Source organism: Diabrotica undecimpunctata, chromosome 10 (assembly GCF_040954645.1).
Source record: "Diabrotica undecimpunctata isolate CICGRU chromosome 10, icDiaUnde3, whole genome shotgun sequence".
NCBI lineage: Eukaryota > Metazoa > Arthropoda > Insecta > Coleoptera > Chrysomelidae > Diabrotica > Diabrotica undecimpunctata.
In genome coordinates, this window is record NC_092812.1 from 10,828,715 (window position 1) to 10,841,630 (window position 12,916).

General features: G+C 31.6%; 1 protein-coding gene across 1 annotated transcript; it reads left to right on the plus strand.

Annotated features, from left to right (window-relative positions):
* The first annotated feature begins 2,959 nt into the window (after positions 1 to 2,959).
* On the plus strand, positions 2,960 to 12,610 carry LOC140452132 (uncharacterized). The gene is made up of 4 exons (XM_072546215.1): positions 2,960 to 3,014; positions 4,360 to 4,426; positions 5,723 to 5,792; positions 12,360 to 12,610. Exons 1-4 carry the CDS (start codon positions 2,975 to 2,977, stop codon positions 12,516 to 12,518), a joined length of 336 nt encoding a protein of 111 aa, XP_072402316.1. The 5' UTR covers positions 2,960 to 2,974; the 3' UTR covers positions 12,519 to 12,610.
* The last annotated feature ends 306 nt before the right edge of the window (positions 12,611 to 12,916 follow it).

The window sequence follows — 12,916 nt, forward strand, 5'->3', positions numbered from 1 at the left end:
TGTCTACTTCTACGTCACTGTTACCAATGTGCGAACTCACAAATCAACTATATGTACTGAATTTTGTCGGGTCTAAGTTAGTAGTCGAGATGTAACGGTGTACACATCGTATCGTTTTTTTAATCTTAAAAAAAAAGCTGTACAAGAAAAGAAATTATATGTAATAGGGAGTGGCAACAAACTGTTTAGTGGTTTGTTGACAATATATGTATAAAATATTATAGTTGTATTTAGCCTAGTTTTTTTTTAGAAATTATTTGCAAAAATTTGTATTCAGGTAGGTCGAATCTGGATACCATGATGCGACAGTACAAGAAAAAAAGTAGGTATAAACTTCATGAATTTCAATTTAGAAAATATGGAGAGAGCTATTTCTAATGCTAGAAATAAATTGCATGATAGACTCAAAGGCAAATCGACATTTCAACAAGGTGGACAAAATGCTCGTAGTGCCCAAAAAAATGAATGATAGCACAAGGTATCACAAAATTTTATGAATGGGGATTTCCCATGATCCATTCCGATATAAAAGTCTTAATAAAAGCTATCTGGACAGAAAAAGACAAACTATTAAAGTTTTTAAGAACAATCTACCCGGGATCGACTGGTTTATACATTCCTTAAGCGAAATAATGTTCGAACAGATCGTATGGTCCAAAATATAAAGCGGTGCAAGGCAAATGTTACACGAGAAACAGTTTTATACTATTTTAAGAATTTCAAAAACAGACTTATAGGCGTTCCCCCATCTCACATTGTCAATTACGACGAAACTAATTTAACTGACTACCCGGGTAGAATTAAAATGTTGTGACGCCGTAGATCAAAAAGGGTCGAAAGAATAATGGATTCGAGCAAAGCCAGCACAAAGTTATGATGACTATCAGCGGATCAGGTATACTTTTATCCCCATGTATGGTGTACAAATCGATACACTTATATCCATCATGGGTAGAGTGAGGGCCAGAAGGGTGTGTCTACAATAGAACAAAGTCAGGCTGGTTCGACTCTCCAACATTTAAAGACTGGTTCGATGAAATTCTTCTCCCATATCTTAAAAAATTGCCAGGGAAAAAAGTAATCAAAGGCGATAACTAGGCTAGCCATATGTCTATACATGTTGTCGAAAACTGCGAAAAGTATGACATTCAGTTTGTAATGCTGCTTCCAAATGCAACACAATGCAAAGTCGTGGCAAAATACCCTTACAGAATGGAAAACCAAAAATAGAGGATGAATTTTCAAGTCTAAGTTTTCTGGGATATTTAAAAAAGCCATTGAAGCCATTGTTCATATCAAAGATAATATTACAACTGGTTTTAAATCTTGCGGAATTATTCCATTAAAGTCAGACGAGGTCATCAAAAAGTTATCAGCTAGTGAACCTTCAGAAACTAAAAACCAAGACCACTGGACCTACACTCTTCAAAACTTTCTTCATTAAACTAGACAGGGCGCAACCCAAAAACGTTTAAAAACACGGGGCAAAAGGTTACAGGTGCCTGCAGGTAAAATGGTAAGCGTAGGAGATTTAGAACAACCATTAATCGGAGAAGAAAAATGAAACTAAAGAATATAGAACAAGTAGTGAGGATGACCAAAGTGGAACAGAGCTGCAGACTAAAGAAGAGGCTGAGGGGGAAAGTGAACAAATTGAAATGGATGAGACCGAATGTTTTATAGACATTAATACTTTCGTACTTGTTTAATTAATTTCACCAAAGAATGTAGATAAATATTATGTTGGGAATATTACAAAGGTAATTGATAAGAAAAATGTTTTTCTTTATCTTGTCAATTTTCTTAAAAATCAAACATCAGATAAAATGGAGGTCTATTTTTCGTATCCCCAAATAAAAGATGAAAGTGTACTTGAGGGGAGTCTAATTTCAAAATTCTTGAAAAAGTGACGGATATGAGACGTCAGAGATACCAATTTCCTATTATATTACGAATGGAAAATATTTGAATCAAATAATTTTTTTCCAGTTTTTAGTTTAAATGAGGAATTTAATTTTTTTTTGTTAGTCTTATTTTATAGAATGTGTTTAGAATTAAGGAGCCCTGTTTTACTATTTATTCATGCTGCTTTGTCGAAATAATTTTTTTTTTAAGTTTAAAATCTTTTTTTTATCTTATTTTTTTTATGTCCAAATGTTTTTTGTCTTTTTTTGTCCGAATTAGCCCCTCTTCACGACCGAATAAGTTGTATAATACAAAATAATGCTATGTCCGGTTTTACCCCAAAAATAGGGGCGAATTCGGACATTAAATAACCCAAAAAATTAAAGTATGGCTGTAAATTTTTTTAACTTTTATCAGAAACCCTTATGCCGAGGGTATTAAAGTAGTTAAATTATTTTGTTAGAATTTTTAGAACTACTTCAAACGATTTATAGTCAAAAAACCGCGAAAATCGTCCAGATTTACCCCGAGTGACGGTGCAGAGAAGGAAATATTAGACAATAGTAGGAAGGAATCTAGAATGGCAATGTAGCAGATGCTGTAGCAGATGCTGAGAATGATCATCAATATATATAAGTAGACTTTGTAACTTTCACATTTACGAAAAAGCGACTGAAAAATAATTTAAGTTATCGAATATACTACACATATATAGAGGTTAAACATTCTAAACTTCTGACAATGTCAAATCTTCAGACTGTAGAATTAATCAAGATGACCTATTAACATTGACTGATATTATGTAGATTTATTATCAGTAAAGCATCAAATTTTCTGTATTACACAAAAGAAGTTTTTTTAAAATTTTAAATGTTCATTATGTTATAATAAGTACTTCACCTTATCGTCTATGGAAATCAAAGTTAACAAATATAGAAATGTAGTGGGGAGTATTAACAATAACAAAAAACTTAATAAGTCAAGTAGTCCTTTTTGTAAGTGGTTGACTTCTTATTGTATATAAAGCTAAACTGACTATGCACATTATTGTGAAATACAATTCTCAAACATGAAGATTACATTGGTTTTGACTCTCTTGTTCTGCGTCGGTAAGTAGTAAATTTTCTTTATATTTATTAAGTATAACCATTTTATTATTCTTAACTGTTCATATTTAAATATTATACACTACTTATTATACAATGCTTTATTTATATCTGTGTACTTTTGATGCACACTGAGTACTAAGTATCTCAGGGTCAGAAACCAAGGAGGCAATTTTAAGAGGCGAAAAAAATAACAAAACTGTTACAGCCACAAATATACAGTAGAAACGCTGATGATTATTATTAGCAGCTTATATTATTAGCAATTTGGCAATATGTCAAGTCTAACTACACACTGAGGTTAATTCAAGCTTATATATTAACTTAATTTCCGTATTCTTCTTATTCTTAATTTTCAACTTATCATTTTGTTATTAAAATCTCTCTTCTCTATATTTTTTCACAAAATTTTTGTCTTGGTACTAAACAAAGTGTTAAAAGTTTTTTAAGGTATATGTTCAACAAATACATTTTTTTCTGTTTGCTAATATTTATCTATTATTTTGATGTAAATAAATGGTCCTGGGGCCCTTTCTAAATCTGCTGCAAATGATCAAAACGCTACCAATGTGAATCCAAAATACTAGTGTATAGTATTGTATTGTAGTAGAATATCTAGGCTACCGGTTTCGAGGCTTACAATATTATGAACCATCGTCAGGCCACAGTACATAGGTCTTTGTTTTAACAAAAACTAAAGGCTAAAAAACAACATCATGAAATAAAAAATGAACACCTAATACAAATAACTAAAATCAAAATGGAAACAATCAACTAAATAACTTCAACAGATTGTTTTCTTCTTGATAGCAGTAAGTTTATAGTATCTCTTAACAATATTCTCTTCATCTGTTAATTATTTTATTTTCTTTTGTAAGGATTTCGTTTTACTCTTCATTTTTGTGCCTCAATGTTTAGATTATTTCATGGATTTTAGAACTCCATCAAACAACTTTAACGTTACTGTTTGTTTTCATCTTTTTCCAAATTTTGTACTTTTGTCCCTTTTTACTTTTGTAACAAATTCTTTTACTAATCTGCATTTTTTAAATTCTTCATAGTTTTCTGCTGTTTTATTTTGTAAGTATATTTTTGAAGCTTTTTCTTGTTTTTTGGTTTTTAAACATTATTTAAAAAGTTCATGATATATCTTCAAATATCTTTTATTCCATAAAAAAATTTAATTGATTGTTATTTTGTTTATTTGTATTTATCTGCGTATCTGGCTACCGAATACTGGATCCATCGGTAGCATCCAACAAAAACTTTAAGATAAAAGTTATTTCATTTTAAAAATTTCTAACATTAAAAAGCTGACTTGTGTCTTAGAGCTATTGTTTACTTTTAGGTCTGACCGTATTCGCTCAAAGAACCCGTGAGCCTGAACCCGAGCCTGCCGACGATCCTGAGCCTGAGTAAGTAAAAATCGTACAAATAAAAGGCAACTTGTTAATAAAATATTTGCCAATCTAGCCTGTTTTATTAAAAATAAATTTTATTTTCTTAGCCTCAATAATATATGTTTAAGGATTTAGTCGCCTCAATAATATATGTTTAAGGATTTAGTCCGCCCGATTAAAAATTTATTTTTTAATACTGTACTAGAACCCCAAAAAATAAGATAATATCAAAAATGAGACTGGAAAAAAGAAAAAGATGGTATTTTAGAAGATAATTAATTGATTTGGTTTAAAACAGATCTTATTGCATAGAAAGCTGAAGCAAGTTTCCTACTTACCAAATCGATATAAAGGGATATTTTAAGGTTACTGTCTATAAAAATGCCAAGAAATTTATCCAGAATTAACGATACTGATCTGTAACGTCATTTATGAAAATAACAAAAAGTAGAGGACTCGATACTGAACCTTGTGATACTCTACGTAAATGCTTTTGTGACTAGAGTGAGTATAATTTGCTCTTACTGGTTGTAACTTATTTTTCAAGTAGGATTGAAGTCAATTTAAAGAAGTACCTAGAATTTCGTAGAAATTTAGTTTTTTTATCAAAATGTCGTGATTTATACAATGAAAAGCTTTGGCATAGTCACAAAAAACAGTGTCAGCGTAACGATTATTGTTTAGTGCTTGATAGACTTTAGGTAGTATAAAAACATATTATTACTGGTACATTTATTAGATAAAAAGCAGAACTGCCTTTGTAATAAAATGTTGTTTTCAACGAGAAAGGATATAGTCGAAATGATATAGAAAGTCGGGTTTTTATAAGTCTTTTAATAATTTTGGGTAGTACCGGTAGTGAAACAATAGGTCTGTAGTTGCATGCATTGATTTTCATCCCCTTTATAACGAAGAGTAATAATGGCTGTCTTTAGGCACTCTGGAAGTATATCTATATCTTTTTTAAAGTAATCATTAATTAGTGAAACCAGGACTTCTTCATATTTTTTTTGGAAATTTAGAAAAATTTTTATGGATAATTTATCAGTACTACAGAAAAATTTACTCTTGATACTATTGATTGTTTAGATTAGTTCAGAATTATCAACTGGTCTTAAAAATACCGAATTCGAGACATTTTTTAAATTCTGGAGATAGAGGGTATGATCTTGTTGTGGCAAAATAGTAGACGTCTTTTGCAACATTTTTAGACCTCAATAATAATAACCTCAATAAACTTAATATTTTAAAAAATAAAGTCTATGAAATTGAGTGAATTGAATTAATAGAAAAAGTCGTTTCTTTCTACAGATTTGACTGCGACAACTGTATATTATTTACCACTGTTATCAAGGATTTAGTCGAAGATGGAGAAACCTTGGTAAGTTTTATAAGTAACACTACAGTCATCAAATGTGTGTTCTTAACTGAAAATTTTTTTTTTTTTTTTTTTTTTTTATTTAAACAAATATACCCGCATCAACCACTAAGGGTTATTAGCGGGGGGACATACACAAACAGTAAGATACATATTGTTGCATAAAAAAAATATTTTTTACAATCTGGTATATAGTTTAGTCATTTTAAGATAACTTAATAAAGACTGTAAATTTGACGTTAGTATACTTTTTAAATTATCACTAAGGGCACACGCGATTCTTTCGTTCTGGTACACTGGACATTCAACAATTATATGTTTCACTGACAACTGAGTATTGCACTTGGTACACAACGGAGCAGCCTCCTGGTTGAAGATATGCTTGTGTGTAAGGAAAGTATGTCCTATTCGGAGTCGGTTAATGATGACTTGGTCTTTTCTATTATTTGGTAAGATGAGTTTGGTTCCTACTTGACTTAGACATTCTTTGAGTTTATTAGCAGTGTGATCCCAAGTAGTTTGCCACGCTCTGTATACGTGGGCTTTGATATTTACTTTGTGATCAGTCCAAGGCATTTGATTTATGATAGCAATACTTTGGTCGGTGGTTGCATTGCTTGCCAGAGAGTCCACTTCCTCATTACCACTTATTCCCATATGGGAAGGTACCCAGATAAAGGAAATATCTTTTTGTTGAGTCTGTAGATAAGATAACTCTTCTTTGATCTTGAGAAGTATGGCGTGAGTTGTATATAGCTGTTTTATTCCAAGTAATGCGCTCATTGAATCGGTGATGATAACAAATTTGCTTTCATTGATAGAACAACATTTTTTCACGGCCTGATGAATTGCCGTAAGTTCTCCGGTATATATACAACAATTTGTTGGGATTCGTATGGTAGACTTGACGTTTTCGTAGATGTAGGCTGCAGCATGTCCTTCATGACATTTGGAAGCATCAGTGAAGATTTGATGGGTTGTTGGGTATTTGGATATTACATTTTTATAAGCTTGCTGTATAAGGAAAGGATGTGTGGAATGTTTCGGGAGTTCTTTTAAAGACGTGTCTATTTTTGGATGTTTAATCATCCAAGGAGGAACATTTACATGAATAGGCATAGTAAGACTGAACTGTTCTAAATTAAGACCAATACGTTTTATTCGTTCGGGAAATGGTAGTTTTTTTATTGCAATGTTTCTGTAAAGATCGGACGTTATATTTGTTCTGCAAAGTATTGTTGAGTAGGTTACGTTGCTGTTGTTTGCTGAAATTCTGGCAACGTAATTTAGTGATAGGAGTTGCCTTCGTTGGCTTAAGGACAGTTCATTAGCCAAAACTTGTAAGCTACTTACTGGACTAGTTCTTGTGGCACCTAAAACTAATCTCAAGCACATATTTTGAATGTAGTCAAGTTTTTTTAAAGATGTTTTGTTAGCAGTATCGTAGCATAAACAGCCGTAGTCTAGTTTACTTCGTATTAGTGATCTATATAGAGTAAGTAAGGTTGTTGTATCTGCCCCCCAAGAGGTATTTGACAGCATCTTTAGTAGATTAATTCTGGATTGGCAAGAACGTTGCAGATTGGTGATGTGGGTTTCCCAGTTTAAGTTACGTTCAAAAGAAAGTCCTAAGAAATTTATTTCTTCTGCTTGTTTCAAAACAACTCCATTTAGTGTTAATTGAACATTAGGATAATTTTTTCTTTTGCTAAAAATTAAATAACGTGTCTTTTCACTAGAGAATATAAAACCCGTGTTTTGCGACCAGCTTTCAATTGTGTGTAAGGTAGTTTGCAGTATATGTGTTCCCAGAGTTACATTGTTTGTTCTTAGATAAATGACTAAGTCATCTGCATATAGGCTAGTAAATACAGGTAGTTTTATTTGATGTATAATACTATTTATTGCAACTAGAAAAAGAGTAGGACTTAGAGTAGATCCTTGTGGAGTGCCGTTTTGAAGTACTCGTCTGGAGGATGTAAATCCATTGGTTCTGACTCGAAAAGTTCGTGTTTCTAGAAAATTCTTAATAAAGGACAACATGTGCCCTTGAACATCCCATTCTTGAAGTGTTTTTAGTATAAGATGTCTCCATGTTGTGTCAAACGCTTTTCTTATGTCAAAAAACACGGCAATAAGTTTTTGGTTGTGCAGAAAGGATTCATGTATACTTGATTCAAGTGTTATTAGATTGTCTGTTGTGGATCTACCCGTACGAAATCCACTTTGTCTGATACTTATTAGGTTATTGTTTTCGAGGTACCATTTAAGACGATAATTAAGGATTTTTTCTAAAAGTTTGCAAGTACAACACGTAAGTGATATTGGACGATAGGAATTTGGATCGTCTTTTGGTTTATTATATTTAAGGATTGGAATTATAGTTGCTTGCGACCATAGATCAGGAAAGTCATGATGAATAAAAATATTATTAAAAATATCAACTAATATTAGCTTTGCATTCAGAGGAAGATTTCGTAAGAAAAGAGGGTGGATATCATCAGGTCCTGGACTCGAATTTTTAGCACTTAAACAAAATTCTAATTCTTGAAGACTTACTGGTTTGTTTATTGGATTGCCACTCTCTGTGATTTGTATATTTGAAGACTCCGTTAGTTTTTTGTGCTCTAGAAAGGATAGGCTGTAATTAGAATCACTAGAATTACGTTCGTATATATCTGCTAGTATTTCTGGAATATCTTCTTTGTTTGAATGCATTTGGTTATTATATGATAGAGTATCTATACCTCGAAAGTATTTTGTACCTTTTATTCTACGGACTTTGTTCCATATGTTGCCTAAGGGAGTGGAAGGATTTATTGAAGAAACGTACTTTTTCCAACTTTCTCGTTTTGCTTTTTTGATTAATTGTCTGCTTTGAGCTCTGAGATTTTTAAACCTTAAAAGGTTTTCGATAGTTTTATGTTTCTTGTAAACGTTAAAAGCGTGTTTAGACAAAGTGAGTGCTTGTGCAATTTCGTTATTCCACCAAGGAACTGGCTGCCTTTGACTCGATTTTGTTTTTCCCACTGCGATTGTTGCTGCAGAAATAATAATGTTATTAAATATTTCCAGGTTTTGGTTTGCGTTATTGGTTAAATTATATTTGTTTGTTTGTTCTTCTATCAGTGTTCGATATAAATTCCAGTCAGCTGACTTTATTTTCCATGTCTGGTGAATTGGAAAAGTTGATTTATCATTAGTGTTTATGGTTATCGTGACAGGGAAGTGATCACTATCATATAAATACCCCAATGTGTCCCAATATAATAAAGGAGCTAGCGACGGACTGCATAAAGAGAGATCTATGGCAGAAAATGTACCATTGTATGAATTGAACCTAGTAGATTTGCCAGTGTTTAGTAAGACTAAATTTAAATTATCAATGAGATTATTTAGGAGATTGCCACATTTGTCGGTTTTGTTACTTCCCCAAGTACTGTTGTGACAGTTAAAATCGCCTAATATTATTTTTGGGTGTGGAATTTGGTTTAAAACATTGCTTAGTTCAGTTATGTCTAAATCAGTAGGATGAGGTAAGTATACATTGCAAATATTGATTTTCATTTTGTGGGTGACTGACACTGCAACTATTTCGAGATTTGTTTGTAGTTGTATTTCAGTTGACTCTATGTCATCCCTTACAAAAATTGCTGTTCCACCGCTTGAGTGATCTGCAACTCGGTTTCTTAGAAAAGGAACATAATTTTTTAATGTCACACTTTGGTGCTTGAAATGGGTCTCTTCTAGGCATATGACTAAAGGAAGATATTCGTGTATAAGAAGCTTAATGGATTCTATATGTGTAAAATAACCGTTGGGGTTCCACTGTAATATGAATGTGCTGGCCATTAACTCTTTATGTGTTAACTATTTATTGTTGAGAACTTGATTCTTGGTCAGTTTCGTCAGTAGAAGAAGGACTGTTGAAAAGCAGTTTCTTCTTCAATCTGGTGATATTGTTTTTTAAAGTTTTATTTTGTATTTGGGAATATATAAAGTTTAAAATTTCTTTTATTTCTTGGCTTTCATTTGAATAATTTTTAACAATGACTTCAGGATGTTTTGAGTGAAGGGAATTTGCCAGAAAATCACATATTTCATGAAAAGTAAGTGTAAAGGAAGGGTTTCTATTTTCAATTTTTTCTTTAATTTGATTTAGAATAATTGATATATCTTCTTGGGTTTTAGTCTTTTTCTTAGGTTTTTGAGTATCGGGAGGAGGTAGGTCATTTTCAAGAATTTCAGGAGAGGATATTTGTCTTTTAGTTGCAGGAGTAATTTTAGTGCTTTTTTTATCGCTTTCAATTACTAAGGAATTATCTTGGAATATTTTTGGTTGATTCAAGATTTGTAATTCATTGTTTGTTTGTGAGGAAGTGGTTTGGTCTTTTGTAGCTGATGCGTGATTTTGTATGGTATTGGGTTCTGGTTCCATTAATGTTTCGGTATCTTCTTGGTATTGGTTTCGTGGTTGATCTTGTAGCTGATTATATTTTTCATTGGTAGAGTTATGTATATTCACGTGGTGGTCAGTTTCCATTTGATTAATTGAGTTGCTTGATGATGATAAAGAAGGACAGTCAGAGTCTTGATGTCCGACAATCTTGCATCTGGAGCAGTTTAAACCATCTATGGAAATGTATAGTCGATATGATGTATTGTCGAATGAGATTAGAAATGAGTCAGGAATTGATGCATTTTCTAAAGGACTTATGAACATTTGCCTCCTAAAGCTGAGTACGTGGCTGTATTCTGAGTCTTGCATGCCTACTCGTAGAAACGTCATGTTGGAGGCGGATTTTATACCCATAGTTTTTAAGTGCTCTTCAATTAAGCTATTAGGTATAGTAGGACATACATTAGATATGATGAGTCTCTGGGCGGGGGTTATAAGTCTTCTTACTTCAATCTGGTTACCATCAATATTTATATATTTGTGGGAGCTAAGAAATTGATCAACTACATATTTAGAGGAGATGTAGATGCAGATGCGGTTGTTTGATATTTTGGATGCCCAAACAACATTTTTGGGCTGTACTATTGATCCAACAGCTTTTATATATTCGAAAACTTTTATTCCTTGTATGGTTGAAAGTATAATACCTTGGTCTTTTGAAGGATATTTGAAACTATTTAATGCATTGGAGTAAGATATATGTGACGTAGTGGGTATATTTCGTGAGGTAGTAGCTGATTCCGGTTCATCCATCTTCCCGCTGAGAATTTACGTACATTGGCACAGAGGATCTAAAGCCGGACTTGGCCACTTAATAAAATTAAACAGCAGCCTAGCCTAATTACTTGTTAGTAGCAAGAACCAGCAAAAAGTTGTTGTCAATAATCGATAAGTTGAATTGAAATCGATAAAATATTTTGCCTTTTAAACTTCTGATTTTAAGGTTATTAATAATGCAGTTTTGTACTCACAGAATTCTACGATTTTCAGTACACTGTCACATTTAACTTTGAACAGGATTTTGATTTTAATATTATTCACTAATTACACGTTCAGAACTAAAGAAATAATAGTTTAAATATTTAAATTTTTAAGAGAAACTTTGAAATGCGTCTAAACACTTTGACAGTTTTTTGACAATCACTGAAAATTTTGTTTTACATACTTTACATGTTTTACAAACTTTTGTATGACTGGCATTAAATTAATCGATTTCATTACTAATAATTAAAAAATATTTAAAACATGCAATATTACGTGCATATTTTGAATAAACCAAAATCTGTATGTGAGGAGCTACAAATATACCTATAACAATAAAACGCTGAAAACTTGGTTTTCAAAACTTCCACAAAATTTATTATATTATGTTATGACTATAGTTGTTCCCGCAGAGTGCCTTTCTCAATTTTTGGTATGTGTTTACACTTTATAGTCTTTAACTAAATAGGTTGAGGAAACGAGAATTGTTTGACTCAAATTTGTCATTCAGAATTAAATCTGTATTTTTTAGTTTGTTAATTTTCATTGATTCTATCTACTAAAGATAGCTTAAGGTCTTTATGTTGCATGTGAAGAATTTAAAATCCGTCATTAAAAGAATGATTATGATCTAGAAGGTGAAGTGCGTATGTAGAATCTGCGGAATTTCATACCGCTGCCGAGATAAGTGATCTATGCGATTGTCAGTATTCTTGCAATTTATTATATTTTATTAAAATTACGCATCAGAAGTCATAATTATGGACCCTTTTTAAATAATGCTTTGATATATTTATATTCATTTGCGTTTCTGTCTATATTGTAACTTTCTTTTTCACATTTGAAAATCTTGCCATCTGTAAGTAGGTTTGTATGAGAATTATTACATAAAATAACATATCTTATAAGTATATAGTTTGTTCTATTTTTTATTTATCTCACTATCTATATTTGGATGTTTCTTATTTAACTAACCTTGCTCTTTATTATTTTACAAATATAATATCACTTTTTATTCATTCATCAATATCGTATTCATATTACTCATAATCTTAATTCTTAATTTTTAGATACTTTAAATTTATAAATTTAAACTTTAAACTAAAATAACCGTTTTTCTCTTATTATAGGATGAAGTTGAAAGAGACGCAGACAGATTATGTGGTGTTTTACCAGGTGACTTGAGAGAATATTGTGAACATAATTTGCTCCCAAAAGTTGATAGAATCTATGGCCAGTTACAGAAACATACTCCCCAGGAAGTATGCGATAATTTGAACTTGTGTTAGAGATTCATTAGGGCTTTTTAAAAATATGTAAATTTGAAAACGTCTAAAATAAATATTTAAATACAATAATTTTGTTCCGTATTAAAATCATATTTTTTTGTCATAATTTCATCCTTTCTTGTATAAAATAATTAGTGAAATTTGAACCACTACTTGGGCCTGTACCTATACGTACAAAATTTAACTCCTTCAGGAATTAAATGTAAGTAAGCATAGACAAAAGTCGGAAACGGGCTGTAATTTTTAAATCGTCATCTTCATCAAAATTATCTTCAAGGATGATGTAAATTTTTGGATGAATGAATGCGTCGGCAAATAATATTGTGCAATTTACAACCATACCAATTCAAAGCAGATCAAAAAACGTCAAATGCATCCTAAAAATTGTCTGGTTAGTG